Here is an 18,193-nt window from a genome sequence, read left to right as displayed (position 1 = left end):
TGACTAATTACTACCAGTGTTTTACTTTTCTCCTCTCCACTGATGTAAGACAGAAACGGTTGCCTGGAGACCGCCTGTTTGGACCGTAAGCAGAAATACATTTTTCTAGTCATTTTTCTACATTGACCTGAATGTATATTTATTGTATATGGGTCCTGCATATAACTGCACATGATTGTTTTATACAGTTTGTTATAACCAGATTCCATTTCCAGAGAAACTGTACTGTTGTGATAGAACAAGCGCCCCCTACAGGGCTTACTGTTGCCTCTTGTCGCTTGCGCCGCATCTGTCCACCACCGAGCGCAGAAGTACCGTGATGTGAATCCGCACATTACCTGCTCCAGTCTATCAAGTGTTGTCGTGTTTCAACTGCTTGTTGGGTAACACGAAAATAAATGTTGCACATGTTTACTATGACTTTGGCGGCCATCTTTTATCGAGGTGGAGTGAGTAAGCAGCTATCGGTGATCTGAAATACCGAAAATGGAAAAATCCACTGCATGTTCTTTGATGCACTTTCGAGTACATTAACCAGCTAGAAGTTATAGGTAGATGCAGTCATGAGACCCACTGACAAGTTATTTATCAGAGTTAATTTATTGGCAAGTTATAAGTTATTTACTTATCAGTAAGCACCAAAAATTAGCCCTGTTTCTCATTAAAAATAAAAGGAACAAGAAATTGCTTTGGAAATTTGAGTTTCAAATAAGAAAAATTTCAACTTGTTAAGCTCAGAAATTTCCTTGTTTTTGGGCATAAGTGTACTTTTCCCCCCCCTATCTACAACAGCACAAACACTGTTGAATTGGACAGCCCTTCGGATGTCACCATGGTATCATCCTCACTTCAACAGTCAGGAGCTCCAAACTAAGAGTCTGAGGTTGAAATTTAAAATTTTAACTTTCACACATTTGATGTATTTGAAAAATGTCAATTTCTGTACTTTCTACTGGATTCAAAACTGCTTCAGCTTTTTTTAAGAAACATTTTGTAAGAAACAAAATGGTCAGATCGTAAAAGAAACGGGAAACTATTTTAGACCATGTTTTTTCTATATTTGCCCTTTATGGATTTCTACATAAATTACTTATCTAGCTGACAAACCGATTTGATATTTGTGGCAAAGAAGAAAGCAATTTTTTTTCCCAATAGTACAAACATACTTTATTGTACAATTAATTTATTGGCAAAAAACAATCAGACCACCAAAATAACTTAAAAAAAATTGAGCAACAGTTATTTTTGCTTTCTCTCAGCAAGCACAAAATTGTTAAGAGGAAGAAAAGGAGAAAAAAAAAAGAGTGGTCAGCGATTCCATTTGAATACTAAACAAATTTAAATATCTTATTTCCAGTCTCTTTTTAGGAAAAGAAATTGACAAAAATTTGTTCAGTTGCCATCTGTTTGTACAGTGATTCAATATGTATACAACTTTATTCATGTACATAAAACATCTCATCAAAAGGATGGTAGAATGAACTCCACAGCCTCTCCAGGGCAAATCCAATAACTGTCTGCAGTGTCTTTATGCATCACCATAACACCTTTAATAGAAAACAAAACATTTTTTATCTAATAACTCCTGTAGCTTCAAGTTTTATTTCCAAAAAAATAAAATTAAATAATATATCTATATATAAAAGACAGTTCATCCATGTTTTTTTTTTCTTATTTATAAAATAAGTCTCGAGATATATTGCAACCTGGTTTTGATGTGTTCCTTCCCCATACCCAACAAGCCCGACTTTTAGAGAAAAACAAATAGTAAGAGTGTGAATATTGTGTCTTCAGTCCTCTCTGGAAAAAGCTAAACAACCAAATGTTCGGTCTTTCAGATCGATCCCTTGTTTTGGCTCCGTTTTGTGCAGGTTTACCGCGGAAGTTTTTTTCTTGTTTGTTTTTTGTCTACAATAACGTGGGTGCGATAGCCCCTACCTCTCCAAAACCTTGTCAAAAAATACACTAAAAAAAAGGCGCATTGGTGCTTGTGACCTACAACAACCCATACTGTACACTTTAGAAAAAAGAAAAGAAGGTTAATACTGTACAGTAGCTTAGGAGCACTTCTGTCTTTTTGTTTCAGACACAGCAAATATTCCATGAAGGGGGGGAAGAAAAGGAGCAAAAACATCATTTGCACAGATTTTTTTAAAAATATGTACACTTTTTTAGACATTTCTTTACAAAGAAAAACAAAAAATTGTATCAAACTCCACAATTTCCTATGTTTACAGTACTAACAAATCAAACCTTGCTGCTGCAAATGGGAAACAAAAGAGGCAAAATAATTGAAAGGAAAACCGTTAAGGTAGAGGGCGAAGGCGGAGCTTGCTCAATCTTTAATATGTCACATAAAAACAGAGCTGGAAAATATTTACAACCTTTTTGAGGAAAAAAAAAAAGAACAAAACGGCAATATGCCTTTTTATTCCTCCACATTTTGTTGCGGATCGGCAAAGAAGGGACCGGAGGGATGCATATTCACAAAAAGGCTGAGAAGTGGGTGCAATCCGTCAGGTACATGTGGCCAAAATCTGCCAAAACACGGTAAATGTTTGACAAAAACCTGTAATAGAAACCCCTGATTCGCTCTCTCACACACCTACAAAATAAAACTCGCGCGCGCATGCGCATACACACACACACACACATAGATTTCCTCCCACCTGCTCAAAGTAATAAATATCTGGAATTTGCTGCAGTCACGTACAAAGCTGTGTTCACCGTTATGAAGAAGACCGCTGTAACGGAAGATATGTTTGTGTTCCTTTTACGATTCATCGACAGAACTAAAATACAAAATAATCAGACTGGAAAATACAATCATGACAGGGTGCTTCAGGGGAAAACTTTTATATATATATATATATATATATATATATATATATATATATATATATATATATATATATATATATATATATATATATATATATATATATATATAAAGACACATCACTCACTTTAACTTTTTTATAACCACATTTGAAATCTTAAAAATCTTCTTAAAAAGGCAAAATACTCAGTCCCCGAAAATATTGTCATATTTAAGGAAGAAATATCTCCACCAGAAACTCTACCCTTCTGCCTTTTTGTACACAGTTGGCAAAAATATATAGATATATATATATATTAACAGCAATAACTTACCATTGTTTTTAATTTATCCACTTATTGATTTCTAAGATTAAAGTCGCATCTCCCATAGGAAGGAAGCTTTAGTTCGTATTTATACATCAGAAAAATGTTTAAATAAAAAATAAAAACTTTTAAAAGCCCCAGCTCGCTGTGTGGCAGTTTGTCATCAGGGGCAACAAGTCAGAGCAAAAAGTCGAGGCGAGGCTACATGAGATTGTGGTTGAGCTCCTGGCTGTTGCTGCTGCCGCTGTTATTGTTTCCCCCCAGCATGTCTGGCTGCGTGCCTTGCCCTCCGTGAATCCCTGCCATCCCGCTCAGCTGGGACATGATGGAGTTCTGGTCACTGAATTGACTGGGATCCACGGAGCCCCCTGGTGGCTGCTGCTGCTGGGACAAAGCTTGTTGTTGGACCTGTGGCGGCTGGGGCGGAGCCATGCTGGGGTGGTGCTGGGCGAGGTGGCCCGGGTGAGGCGACCCGCTCTGTGTCTGCGGGGAGATGCGGTGAGGTGAGGGCTGCGGCTGGGAGGAGGGCTGCATGCGCGGGGATGGGCTGGAGTGTGGTGGCTGCGACTGCGGCCGGGGGGAGGGCTGAGGGGAGCGGACCTGGCTGCCCAGTGAGCCTGCCGGGCCGAGGCCGCCTTGGCCCGGGATGTGGGGGGACTGGGCCATCTGGGGGCTCATGGGGCTGCTGTGCTGGGCGGGCGAGCCGCCCCCCAGGTGTGATGGCTGCAGCAGTCTCTGCTGGAAGTTCTGGTGAACCATGCCTTGGGACAGCGGTGGCACTCCCACTCCACCCTGCCCCTGCCCCTGCCCTGAAGCCCCCTGTCCGGGCTGCAGGGGAGGCCCGGAAACCCCCCCACTCAGATCTGGTCCTTGGTGACCACCGATGTTCTGCTGCATCTGTACCTGATGCAGCCTCTGCTGCAGCGCAGCAGCTACTTGTGACATGGGGTACCCTTGCTGAGCTGGCCCCCCCTGTGGTCCTTGTTGCTGCTGATGGACCCCTACAGCACCCCCTGCAGGCTGTGGCTGAGAGGACGGAGGCATCCCTGCCTGTCCTTGTCCAGGTTGCATGAAGCTCTGCTGCGCTTGCTGCTGTTGCTGGAACGGCCCATGGTTCGCCATTTGTTGCTGCTGTTGCTGTAGTTGCTGCTGTTGCTGCTGCAGCTGTTGTTGCTGCAGCTGTAGCTGTTGTTGCTGCTGCTGTTGCTGTAGCTGTCTCCTCATTAGCAACTCTCTGAACTGAGGATTCATATTTGCCAGGTTGCCTTGTTGTCCAGCTTGCATTGCTCCCTGTTGCAGAGCAGCCATCTGCTGTTGCAACAAGGGACGTTGCTGCTGCTGCTGCTGCTGCTGCTGCAGCTGCTGCAGCTGAGCCATAGTGGGCATGTTGCCTCCCCCGGCTCCACCCTGAGCGATATTCATCCCCATCTGGTTAACGTTAACCTGTTGTTGCCCATCCAAGTTGCCAAGCTGGTTGGCTCCAGGTCCCCCTACATTGGGCAAGCCTCCAGCAGAGCCTGGGAACCTTACACCTCCAGGGCCCCCAGCTGGTGGCCCCCCAGGGCCTCCCTGAGAACCTTGGTACCGGGCCGTTCTCTGGCGTATGAAGGCGGCCATCAGAGTTGGGTTGGAGCGCAGGATGTTGAGGACTTGTTGCTGCTGCTGGGGTGAGGTTGGGGAGCGGAGGGTACGCAGAAGCTCCTGTACTGCTCCCTGGGGCAGGTTACCCGTTCCACCTCCTTGTATCAGCCCAGGGGCCCCTGCTGCCCCTTCTGATACACCCAACACCTGCATCAAACCTCGGTTTCCTGCTTGGGTCTGCTGCGGATTCATTGGCGGTGGCTGCTGAGTGATGGCAGCCTGCTGCTGGGGGGGCATAGACCCCATTATAGCTGTCCTTGTTTGTGGGTTCATGGTCGGCCCTCTGGGGCCCCCCCACTGCTGGTTTGTTGGTTGAAGTGGTTGCTGAATTTGAGAGGTCAGCTGGGGTTGTGTGCCAGCTACCATCCCGTGTTGCTGCGATTCCAACATAGTCCTGCCGACCACTCCCTGAGTCTGGGGGGCCATGCCCTGGGCCCCAATGTGGGGCATTACCATCTGTGCCGGGCTGTTCTGGTGGTGGGGGTGCTGGGGGATCATGCCGCCCTGCCCCAAGCCACGAATCTGCGCCTGGGCCTGAGCCATCCGACTCTGGGTCTCTGCTAGACGTTGGATCTTTAGGGCAGTCTCTACTGCAGCTAGAGGAGGCCCCTGCGGCTGGCTCTGTACAGGCATGGACCCCTGCCCCTGCTGCTGGGGTGGGGTGGCTGGACCCAACCCAGGTTTCCCTAGCGACTGATGGAGAGACGCCGGCCCCGGTGGTCTGGGGTTGTACGGAGGTAAACCTCCAGGGTGCTGCAGTTGCTGCACGTTGGGTGCCTGCTGCTGCTGATTCACCATCTGCTGCTGAGGAGACATCATCATACCTTCTGCCTGGAACTGCTGGTGGTGATGCTGAGGGGTCATCGCACCACCTGGCTGCTGACCCGGAGTGACCATCCCGCCCATCTGAACTCCTTGTGGCTGAGGAAGTGGAGGCATGCTGCCCGGGGTGGGGGTCTGCGGGGTCGGAGGTTGCGTACCAATGGATGTTGGGGTAGCCGGACCGGTTGCTCCGTTGTTGCCACTCGGAGACGGCAGCCCGTTCCCCCCAGGTGGGCCGCCCGGAGGGGCTTGGCCAACCCTCTGCATGCTGGCCATTCTCCTCCTCAGCATCTGGGCTTGCTGCAGTCGGTGCTGTAGCTGCTGCTGCCGCAGCTTGTGCTTGATGTTCAGGCAGAATGGCACTGGACACTTGTTCTCCTGACAGTGCTTGGCGTGGTAGCAGCACAATGCAATGAGCTGCTTGCAGATGGGGCAACCGCCATTGGTTTTCCTCTTGCAGCCTTTCGTGTGTTGGACGACCCGTTTCATCTTCTGGCAGGACGGCAGGGAGCAGTTGGCGTTGCGACACTGGCAAGCGTGGACCAGGGACTGGATGCAACGCTGGATGCTGAGGCGGCGCGAGTCTCCTGGGCTCTGGGTGGTGGCAGCGGCCTGGTTGCTGCTCTCATCGTCCAAGCCCAGGCCTAGCTTCTCCATCTTGTGCTCATGCCTCTTAGTGTTGTAGCAGGTGATGCACAGGTCGTAATCCTGTAGCAAACGCCACAGACAGAACAATTAAGATGAAAGTTGCAGAATGGGAAAGTTGGGATTTATAGACATTTTTCATGGAGATATTTAATGCGTTCCCAGACTCGCATATAAAAAGTAAAGAATAGGTGACATTTAAACTATGGGGTAAGAGATAAAGTCTGGAAACAGAAATCTATGTCCACACTTGTCCCGTATACCTTCCAACTTCAACACATCCGACCCTCCACCCTGACACTCACCTCACAGACGGTGCAGTGGAAGCGGGTCTCCACATGGTGCTTGCACTCGTTGCACGTGTAAACAAAGCGGTCCTGGCTTTGGTTGTGCAACTCCACCAGCATGCACATGGAGCTCCACTTGGCCCTCCTCAATGAGCTGAACTCAAGGTGTTTGTCCCGGGCCAGTGTCAGAAACGCATCCCGACCGTCCATCAGGTCACATGCCATCAGGGGGTCCGGGTCCACGATGGGGGGCAAGGCGTTCGCCATGGGACCCGCGATCAGCCGGATCACAAAGAACACCTGGCAGCAGGAAGAGATGAGGGATGGGTGATTAGCAGTCTTTAAAAAAACAAGACAAACAAAGGAGTTCACTTAAAGCTGCAGTAATATTTTTTTTTTCTGTTTTTTTTCTGATTTGTCACCATGTTCTAACATTATAATATGAGACAGGTAATCTGAAAAGATTGAGCTCCACCACTCAATCACAGCCAATTTCAGTGTTTCCCAACCCTGGTCTTCAAGGCACCAGGGTAGGCACTGACCTACATGTTTAAGGTATTTCCTTGCTTCAGCCCAGTTGATTTAAATCGTTGTCTGATTAACAGGCACATTAAATCATGGAAACCTAAAACATGTAGGACAGTGTTCCTTCAGGACCAAGGTTGGGAAACACTGGTCAATTTGACTGACAACCAATCAATTCTCAATCAGATTGACAATTTAGCAGCACTGTCAACAAATGCTGCTCAATGTGCCAATAGCAGAGAGAAAAACTTACCATTCCAGGAAAACCACTTATCCACATTTATACAAAGGCTATGCCAACTAGTCTTGTGATTCCTGGCAGGCTATATTGTGTTGAAACATGTGTAGTGTAGCAGAGAGCAAGGGTAAAGGGGCTAGCACAAGCATGATTGATGGCGCTTTAAGACCCTAACCCTGGCTCTGATTGATTGTTTTTCTGATGCATTTCTGCAGTTTGCACAGCGAGAGTGCAGAGCTCAAGTTTTTCACAGATTATTTATATACTTGTTCTGTCACAACATAATACTAATTTTAACAAATATGTAAAACACATTTTATATAGTTATATACTGCCATGTTAAGATTATTATTAAGTAAAGGTACCGAGAGATATGGGCTGGTGTTCGTGATTGGACGAACACCAGCCCAATCCACAGTGATTCAAATGTTATATTCTATTTTACCTTTGAATAACCAGAAAGTTTTAAAGATATTTTAATGAAGATGCTGTCTTAAATCTGCACACAGTTCAGCTAAAATATTACATTTCATTCTATGTATGCACATTTTGGGTTTTATTGTGTTTGTGCCGCCAGGTCGTTGTTTCAAAATGAGAATTCATTCTTAACTCACCTGGTTAAATAAAGAGTAATAAAAAACAAATCTTTTGGCCCATATTTGTTATTGAACAAAATATTGAACAAATTCAAAATGTTTGTGTTTTAGAGAGATCAGAGTTGGGGTTAGTGTCCACTTACAGAATACAGATGAAGACTGCTTTTTCTATGACGCTATCCAGGCAAACAGCTAACAAAAGATGTAAGTCCATGTTTAATTTATATTTACAGCAACTTCATTCTAATACAGACGTGTGACACCATCTCTCTTCCTTATATAAATAAGTGATAACTAATTTGCTTTAGGTCTTCTTCTATGCCGCTGGCTGACATAGATGTCAGAATTGGAGCACAAATGCCAGACTGGTCTAATATTTAGCAGTGATCAGCAGGTTAGATGGGCCGCGCTGAGTGTGCCTCCATACCTCTTTGTGTTTCTCCATTGTGGCGTAAAGTTTCTGCGACAGATCGTTGGAAACGTTGGGCATCCCGGGTTTCTTCTTATTCGAGCGACTCAAGCTGCTTTTGTTCTTGCTCGTCTTTTTGTTGTTCTTCTTCTTTGCATTTTTGCTGTCGCTTTTTGCATCCTGCACAAAGGAGAAAGAAAAAGAAGAAAACCCGTGATTGTTTCATCGATGCATTCTGGAACCAGTTCATGACTCCTCTTCCCAGAAACACAATCTAAATCAAAGAGCAGAGAGAGGGAAGAGACTCAGCCTTACATCAATGCTCTCATTAGAAGTACTGCTCTCCTCCTTCTTCCTCTCCTCCTCCTCCTGCTCCAGCTCCTTGATACTCTCCTCCAACACATTGGGCCAAAAGTCGCCCTCAAAATAAGGCAGTTCCTTGGCACTGGTTAAACGATCCTCCGTCGCCTGTTTGAAAATATCCTTTGATGCAAGAAACAAAGAAAAGTTAATGTTCTGCAAAACTGATTTTATTCTGACGTCCTAAACTTTTTCCGGTAAAACTTAGAGGAAAAGGAAACATAGAAACTAAAACAGGTTTCAGTGGTATGTACCTTGTAGTCGTGTACTATCCGCTCCGCTACGGCTTTGTCGAGCATCTTCTTGTACCACTCCTGTAGTCGCTTGGGCTTTGGGATCTTCTGATCCAGAGGATGGCAGTGGAAGATGTAGTCGTCGCCCTCACTAGGCGGGCAAGCCCAGATGTGACCGGTGGTGTAACTGGCCAAAAGAGAAACCCAAAACGGGTCAAAACCAGTGGCTCCTTACTCAATTCAAGATTCCACACTGTGACACACTTAAATCTTTAGATTTGAGACCAGTTCAGATATTGGAGGGGAAAAAAACAAAAGATTCTGATTGGATCACAATCTATTGATACTGAATTAGGAAATCTGGACTGGATAATCATATTAGGTAAAACTGGTCTTTTGGGGTTTAGAGGCAAAAAGAGTTTAAAAAGTCAAGGCTGTTGATATTTTTAATGAGCAGGTGTTTATCTGTGTGTTTTACACCAATAAACTCACAAACCTAAACAATCAATGAAACTGAAATGTAGAATTTTTTTTATCTTTCAGATTGGAAAGAAATTACAAAAAGTGATCAACTTACATTGTGTGTGTATCAACAAAGTTTGTGTTCAAAGAAAAGGACATCCAAGAACTCATAAATAAGTTCCACTTTGCAGCACTCACCCTAACTTCTTGACATACTCCAAGTAGCTGATGAGGATTTCATGGTAAACTGCTGTTCTTAAGCAGCGAGGTCGAAAGAAGTGAACACTGTCCAGGTAGGATATGTAGACTCTCCTGGAAGGAAACCATGATGCCGACTTGATTCAAACTGATTCATCTGATTTTAAGTCAGGCTAAAATCATAATAGGTGGAAAAGGTGCGGTAAGGTGGGTTTCTGTACCTCTGGTTGGGCTGAGGGCAGTCGGAGCCGTACTCCTGAACATGCATACCAAAGAAGCAGACGTCCACACCGTCGATGTCCTCAAAGGCAAAAAGAGCTTTGGTCCTGTAAGGGAACGACTCGGACATCTCCCCACTGTCCACAAACCTGAGAGCAGAAACATCAGGAAGTCATGATTGTGACGCATAAACCAACATCTTCTGAGGTAGAAAAGCACCAAAAGAACAAATATTGAGCAACATCCATGCTTTTGCATTTAAGACGACACCTTTTAGCTTAAAAACGCTCAAGGAATCTGAAGGTTAACTCCTTCGTTTTAGCAATCGCTGTAAAACCACCTACTTGTAGATGTTCACAAGTCTTTTAGTTGTTGTTTTTTTTTTACCTGGACTTCATTCCTGGTTTGACTTCCACCACTTTGTCAGAGACGTGGACGACCCGGATGAAGACCTCTCCGGATTCAGGATGGGCCTGGCGCTTCAGGAAGTCGTTGACTCTTGACTCCAGGAAGGTTCCCAGCTTCGTCTGGGGCAACCCTGTAGGACAAACAGCAGAGAATGGTAAAGAGAAGAGCCATCACTTCTAACTACGATGACACAAAAGGACAATTCTCCTCTCATTCATCATGTGTATATAGACCGTTACCTAGTATGCATCACCAGTTGGCTGGAAGGTAAGAACGTAAGAGAAAAACTGGAATCTGGAGTCAATATTATTATTATTGTTACAGCCTATAGGCAACACTCAGGGTCCCACCACATTTTTCATGTAAAAACTTCATGTTTTCCCACTCAAATTTACTGCCTTGCTCCCTTTTAGTCATAATTTAAATAAGCTTGTTACAAATTTATGGAGATATTTTTATAATGATCCAGCTTCAAACATGGAATTTGGAAATCTGGAGCGGGAAATGGAAGGTCACACAGACAAAAAAAGAGGGATGAATGAAGAGATGGTGAATGGACAGATGGATTGAAAGATGATTGATAACCATCATTGGGATTGAAAAAGATGACTTCAGAGCGAACAAATGGATGGATGGACAGAGGGACCAATGGGCAAAAGGAAGAATTAGTCGATGAGCTACAAGACAAAATGTTGCAAGAACGAAGGGATGGATGATGGACAAAACGATGGACGAATGGACCTTCAGACAATTAGATATGGAATCAAGTTTGGAAATATAAATATTATTTATATTCTTTCAGCTATTCAGACTTTGAAGATACTTAAATTCCACTCCAAAATCTTCTTTTCAAAGATGTAAAAGAACTCTGTCCTTAATAATAAAGTCTAATTAATTCATAATTAAATGAACTTAATACGCTGTTTGCTAACTACGACTAATGTATGATTCATGTATCATTGAACTGAACTGAAATTATTTGTTGTAAAGTCCCATAGGACGTCATTTCTTGTGAATTGGTGGTGTATAAATGAACTGAACTGAGTTCACTTTTGCCTCACCATAAATTTGTACAGAGAGTTGGTTCACCATGAACACATCACAACAGGAGCAACATCATCAGGCATTACTCACTTTTGGCAGAATATTTGTTCTCTTTCCTCGTCTTGTTTGTCTTCTTTAAACAGCCATCACAAACAAAACTATGAAGCACAAAGCAAAAAAAAAAAAAAAACAGGTCAGGTAAAAATCAATAGAAGAAGCAATTTGTAAACGAATTAGCTATTCCATAAGAAAACTATGTCGCTTACCCTGCTGGCCAGATTGTTTCATTGTGCAAAACGCAGATCTGATGCATCCTGCGTCCGCAGTCCATACATTCAACTAGCCTGGACAGAGAGACAGACATGTTAGGTTCAGGTTGCCATAGCGCCGTGGCGTCTAATGGCTCTAGACTTACAGCTCAGGGTCCAGTGTGTCGTTTTTCTTTTTCTCAAACTGATCCTTGTTTATAGACCTGAAATGAGAGCAGTACGACAGGTTGAAACCTCAGCTATGGAGTCGGAAACGATTAAGACGCAGCAGAGATGCTCCGGAATGTTAACAAGAAAAACAGAAATACTCACGTTTGCGGCTGGGTGGGGTCATCGCCCAGGGAAACGGTCTCTCCCTGGATCTCGTTGAAGCACTTCTCGCAGTAGTGGTACCTGTCAGCAACAAGCCCAAATTTTGGTGAACTACACCATTCCCCCACAGCACAGTCAACCACAGACAGCGCATAGGAGGGGGCGGGGGTGGGGGGGGCGGCCACCGAACAAGGCGGGGAGGAGGACAGCAGGACGGCAGGGGAGTCGTCGTCAACATAGCCAGGCATGATTTCAATGGGGAGGAGAGACGGGTAAGGGAAGGGATTGGGGGGAGGACAAGCCAGTGTTGATGTCACAGTGAGTGGGAGAGAGGACAGGAGAACGAGACGGAACAGGACGAGACGAACACCAAGGACAGCAGAGAGGCGAGGCAAAGCACAGATTAGCAATTTGGACCTGAGAGGATGAGCAATAGGCAGCATCGCAGCTAACGAAGCAGGAGCAGAGTTAACAGCCGCTGTACGAGGGGAGGGGACATGTAGATTACACAGAACAACAGGGAAGCCCAGGAGACGGCTCAGCTCTTCATTCAAGCAGCTCATTTTAAAGTCGGTCCTTTTACAGTGAACTGGTTTACTTTGGTTAGCAAAGGTCAGAGGTGAAGGATGAAAGTGAAGGTAGATGCCAAGATGTTCAAATAATAGCTTTAAACTGCATCATTTCCTCTCTCGACTGGCAAAGAACACTTCAAAACTCAAAAATCCAATCTTTTAGTGTTCACTGAAAGTACCAATTAATTGCTACCAGATTGTGTTAACAACAATCTTCAGTGGGGATGTCGTTACTGAAGGAGAGCTCAAAGTTGGCTAATTTCTGTTGGAATGATGTTAGAAGAAATAGAGATGTTATTTAAACTGATGAGTTTGTTTTGCGACATACTTTTGCCACAAAAAGGAGCAGGAGTTTCAGCTGGTAACAGGAAGGCTGAACAGAAGCAGCAGAAAAATTACAAATTTTCTCCACTTTGCTGCTTCAAATTATTAAACAGTAGTTGTGGTTTGGCCTGTTGCAATAAGCAAAAAATTCAATGAATTGCTCAATAATTTCCATTTGCATGATTTATATTTTTTCTCTCTTTCTACCAAAAATTGAATGATAAGTCTTCAGTCTGGTGCTTTGGTCTCAACTAGCCCTTTTTTTGAATGACTATTTTGTTTACAGACACTGATAATTCATTTTATTTATCGTTTATGTTCTTTTATTTACTTTGTGTATTTAAAATGTTTTCCAGTTCCAGTGTCAAATGTTCATTAAAATTTAAAGTTTATTGATCTTTGACAGTGTATTGCATTATTGGGTAACACTTTATTTGAAGGGGGTTGAACAAGGCTGTCATGACACTTTCATAAACATGACATAACATGTCTTGAACATGAATAATCCTTCATGAATATTTATGACTGTTGTCATAAAGCGTCATTCGGTAAATTAGGACACTTTCAATACAAAGTTGACATTATTCAAAATGTCTTTGTTATGACAACTTGACATTAACCAAGAAATCATTACTGTTTAAACTTTACCTTTAATAACATAAAGTTACCTAATTTTTAAAGTGCAATCAGTAACACTTTTATAACAAATTTATATCAGTAATGATTTCTTGGTTAATGTCAAGTTGTCATAACAAAGACATTTTGAATAATGTCAACTTTGTATTAAAAGTGTCATAATTTACCGAATGACGCTTTATGACAACAGTCATAAATATTCATGAAGGCTTATTCATGTTCATGATATGTGTTATGTCATGTTAATGAAAGTGTCATGTCAGTCTTATTCACCCCCCTTCAAATAAAGTGTTACCCATTATTGTGCCATTACCATTACATTACTTGAAAATTGTCTCATAGCAATATTATTGTTTATCACACAATTCCTAGGACAACTTATTGTCCAGAAAAAATTGTTATCATGACAGGTATAATTATTAATTAATGATTATTCTCTGAGTTTTCAGAAAATCATAAAGAATGTGATCATAGGACTGACTGTTAAAATGCCAGTGAGTCAGGAATTACAGGGAGGTTAATAGAAATGGAGAACATGAAGTGAAATGTTTAGGGAAACCATAAATCAGATCAACATACACATATAACACTCATGTATAGTAGTTAATTACTACTAGTAATTTTACCAGTCAAAATACCTAGTTGAAACCCGACCCTGTGTTATTCAGTCATCATCTCGTCTACATACCTGTTTTGGTAGCTGAAGTAAACGGCATCTCTGGGAATGGTGCACAGCTGCTTCCCATAGCAGCACAGTGTCTGCGGAGAAAACTCCAGCTGATGGACACAAGACAAGAGGACAGGGGACACGTCAGTCTGATGGCTCTCTACAACTTGAAGGTTAAAGAATAACATCATCAGGAATCAAGACACCTTCAACTAAAAATGCTGTCATTTAAAAAGCATTTAGCAAATGCACCCAGTAATAATAAGTAAAATAGGACAAAGACTATTCCAAACTTCAACTTTCCACCTCTGAATAGTCTGCTATTAGAGGTAAAACGTCTAATATTAAGTCGATAAACGTAGACCACTCATCCAGGCTTTCCTCATACACACAGTAGGTTTGGGTATTTGTCTGTAAAAACAAAAATAGACCCCGCAATAAAAACTGAAACATGATATTGCAGTAGTACGGCCCTGACTAAAATTAGTTATGAACCAACGTCACAGGTGAAGCAGACTTCATTTTTGCATTTGAGAGCCGGATCAGGCTTCATTAATGGAAGAAATGACTTGTCCACACAGACTGACAGAAAACCAAAGCTTCTAAACCAATTAGAAAACTGAAAGAATATAAAGAAAAAATGGATGAATGGTTAAATTAAAAAGTGCCAAGAACTTTTTGTATACTGAATCGTTTTTGCATATGCAAGAACTGGTTGGTGTCACTGAGGTTTGACTGGGCATTTCATTTTATTCTGCTTATTTTCTGCCTTTTATATTGTTTGTTTGTCCAAACTTTGTCTCCTTTCGCTTTTGTGTGACCAAAAAGTCTAAACCTTTTGTCACTTGGGACAAAATCATCAAGTCAAACATTTCTGAGCCAAAAATTAACTATTTAACTAAAGTCACAAAAACAAACATATATATATATATATATATATATATATATATATATATGTATATATATATATATATATATTAGAGGTGTGCCGATTGATCGGTAACCGATCATAATCGGGCCGATTTTCGTGAAAAAGTGCATGATCGGTGATCGGCGATCATTGGCTCTTGTTGCCGATACCGATCATCTCATTTCCAGCCTGCCTGTGCAGCTGGTCTCCTCTTTCCTTCACTCTGCGCAAACGCGCAGCAACAAATCCTAAGCGATGTGGAACTATAACGCACTGAGTGAATGGGGAAGTTTGCGTGTTGCGGCGGAAAATTGAAGCAGGTCAAAATGCATCAACACAACGAAGTAGGGCTGTTGTAAACGAATATTTTAGTAATCGAGTAATCTATCGATTATTCTTACGATTAATCGAGTAATCGGATAAAAAAAATTATAAAATGAAATATTGGTAAATCTGGCATAATACCGGTGTTACTATCAGATATCAATATCAGTCCAATTTTTCATATTTGAGCATCCCTAACAGTTGCTTTTTTGTAGTTTAGAAAACTAACCTGTAACAATAATAGCTCACTTTCTAAGTTAACCAGAAGAAAAGTTATAGAAAAATCTGAAATTATATTGAATTTAATAACAAAGAGGCAGGCTCACAAATATGCTTATAAAAATGTCTACAATCCAGCTTTTAGTTTATGTATTCATCTTCAGTGAGTTTAATAGATTAATTAAACTCACCTTGCCACCTAACCTGTCACGCTTTGGGTTTGAAAATACGGGAAATGCCGCCTGGAGTGGGAGGAGAGGGCGAATGAACGAACGTAAGATGGGTGGAGGGGAGGAAATAGACCAGCGGACTGACGAACCGTTAGACCGGGGGACGAACACGGGGGGAAGCAATACGGGATATTTACGACACCTTCACTGGTCACACTCAGAAACTCATCTACCAGCCATGTACGATGCGCTCCGCCACCCGTTTCTTCAGACCGGGATATGAAATTTATTGTGCGGTTCGTCGGTAAAGCTACATTTACACGGTAAGCATCAGCTACTCAGCCGCCCGCCCTGTTCAGTCTATCCGCTCACTTCAGCGCTCTTCCCGCCGTTCGCTTTCAACCAGCAGCCCCGGAGGAGAAATGCTGCCGTACTCCAGGCATTCCCCCAGTCATTTTAAGGATGCTTATTGGTTCCCCAAAAACGATAAAAAGTCGGGCATTATCATCAATCAATAAAATCCCCACGGGCCAATCTTGAAGATTGGACTTTATGCCGCTGAGACTTAGCTTTTGTCAACAACTCAGAGGCGGAAGTGAGAGCTCCGCGCAACGCAAATGAAGTCCCGGCCGGAACACGGTGCGCTAACTAATAAAACATAAATTAACGAAGCTTCGAGGCAGGTAAATTTTCCTCGAGGAATTTTAGTAATCGAGGTACTCGAATCATTCGAGGAATCGTTTCAGCCCTACAACGAAGCTAATACAACATAAAAACAATGCCATACTTGACGGAATTTGGCTACATCGAGGCTCACTGCAGTAAAAAAGACATACGGAGGATCAGATAGCAGGTAAAGCAGCGCACAGCTACAAACACTCACCCGGATTAGCATGATGGTCAGAAAGCTAAACAAATAACCCGCAAAATTATTTAAGTCATCGAGCTGCGATGTAAGAGGCTGGTTCTGCTCTCCTGTTGAACCGCTGCTACGCTACAGGTAGTAATATTTCACAGACGGAGCTTCGCTTCTGCTCCACCTGGTAGTGACTCTCACACCAAACCTCTGCTTAAAGCTGCAGCATCTAACTTAAAAAAATAAATTTTACATACGTTTTAAAACTTTCGCTGTCCTAACATGAGACAGTAATTATGCAGATCCTCCCTGATCTGCATAATTACTCCGCTCAGTCAGAAACAGCCACTCAGAGCTAGCAGTAATCAGCTAGCCGCCATACTATCAGGAAGTTTTCATTCAGTAACTCTGGATTGCTTATTGTATGTTTTTGCCTTTGAATGTAAAGTTTTATACTTGAATTTTTTTGGCAATGTTGAGAGGTTTTATTTTGGCTCTTTGCGTTATTTAGCCTGTTTTGTTTAGTTTTCTTCTTGAAAAAAGTTATTAAAAACAAGTTTTTGTCTAAATTAAGGTGAATTCATGGTTCCTTTTTCCACATAATGTAACCGGTAGTGTTTATGATAAAAAAAAAAAAATAATAATAATAATTATGTGATCGGTATCGGTGTATCGGCCCTCATGGGTGATCGGTATCGGCAGGAAAAAACCTGATCGGCACATCCCTAATATATATATTTATATATATATATATATATATATATATATAAAAAATTCCCTTCTCACCCTCCGCGGGTGGTCTCTTTCATCCTCTGAGCTCGGGTCCTCTACCAGAGGCCTAGGAGCTTGAGGGTTCTGCGCAGTATCTTGGCTGTGCCTAGAGCTGCACATTTCTGGACTGAGACTTCTGATGTTGTTCCTGGGATCTGTTTGAGCCACTGCTCCAGTTTGGGGGTGACTGCCCCGAGGGCCCCAATGACCACAGGCACCACTGTGGTCTTCACCTTCCAGGCCTTCTCCAGTTCCTCTCTGAGGCCCTGGTATTTCTCCAGTGTCTCCTGCTCCTTTTTCCTGATGTTGTAGTCACTTGGTATTGCTACATCCACCACAACGGCTTTCCTCTGTTCTTTATCCACCACCACAATGTCCGGTTGGTTCGACATTACCATTTTGTCTGTCTAGATCTGGAAGTCCCACAGGATCTTAGCTCGGTCATTCTCCACCACCTTTGGGGGTGTTCCCCACTTTGATCTCGGGGCTTCCAGTCCATATTCTGCACAGATGTTTCTGTACACTATGCCAGCCACTTGGTTATGTCGTTCCATGTACGCTTTCCCTGCCAGCATCTTGCACCCTGCTGTTATGTGCTGGACTGTCTCAGAGGCCTCCTTGCACAACCTACACCTTGGGTCTTGTCTAGTGTGGTAGATCTGAGCCTCTATTGTTCGCTCTGGTGTTTAGGGCCTGTTCCTGTGCAGCCAGGATGAGGGCCTCTGTGCTGTCCTTGAGTCCAGCTTTTTCCAGCCATTGGTAGGATTTCCTGATATCAGCCACTTCAGTTATTTGTCGGTGGTACATCCCATGTAGGGGCTTGTCCTCCCATGATGGTACCTCTTTGGCACCTCGTCCTCTGTTCCCCATTGCCTGAGACATTCGCTGAGCACATCGTCCGTTGAGGCTTTGTCCTTGATGTATTTATGGAT

The 18,193-nt window shown here is 43.2% G+C and overlaps 1 protein-coding gene across 2 annotated transcripts in view; it reads right to left on the bottom strand.

Moving 5' to 3' along the window:
• Window positions 1-1,139: 1,139 nt before the first annotated feature.
• Window positions 1,140-18,193, bottom strand: part of ep300a (EP300 lysine acetyltransferase a) — a 36,737-nt gene continuing 19,683 nt past the window's right edge. For both annotated transcript variants that reach the window (XM_088001111.1, XM_088001112.1), the window contains exons 19-31: window positions 14,033-14,121; window positions 11,813-11,893; window positions 11,647-11,703; window positions 11,498-11,575; window positions 11,322-11,389; window positions 10,167-10,317; window positions 9,782-9,928; window positions 9,561-9,674; window positions 8,922-9,087; window positions 8,623-8,790; window positions 8,326-8,487; window positions 6,558-6,839; window positions 1,140-6,315 (exon numbers count right to left, since the gene is read on the bottom strand). In XM_088001111.1, coding sequence (XP_087857237.1) covers window positions 3,346-6,315; window positions 6,558-6,839; window positions 8,326-8,487; window positions 8,623-8,790; window positions 8,922-9,087; window positions 9,561-9,674; window positions 9,782-9,928; window positions 10,167-10,317; window positions 11,322-11,389; window positions 11,498-11,575; window positions 11,647-11,703; window positions 11,813-11,893; window positions 14,033-14,121 — 4,533 coding nt within the window. In that variant the 3' untranslated portion in view covers window positions 1,140-3,345. The remainder of the gene's footprint in view (window positions 6,316-6,557; window positions 6,840-8,325; window positions 8,488-8,622; window positions 8,791-8,921; window positions 9,088-9,560; window positions 9,675-9,781; window positions 9,929-10,166; window positions 10,318-11,321; window positions 11,390-11,497; window positions 11,576-11,646; window positions 11,704-11,812; window positions 11,894-14,032; window positions 14,122-18,193) is intronic.

This window comes from Poecilia mexicana, unplaced genomic scaffold (assembly GCF_051168715.1).
Source record: "Poecilia mexicana isolate PSO_F unplaced genomic scaffold, ASM5116871v1 scaffold_19, whole genome shotgun sequence".
NCBI lineage: Eukaryota > Metazoa > Chordata > Actinopteri > Cyprinodontiformes > Poeciliidae > Poecilia > Poecilia mexicana.
Note: the sequence above shows the minus strand (reverse complement) of the source record. Positions and strands in the feature narration are given on the sequence as shown.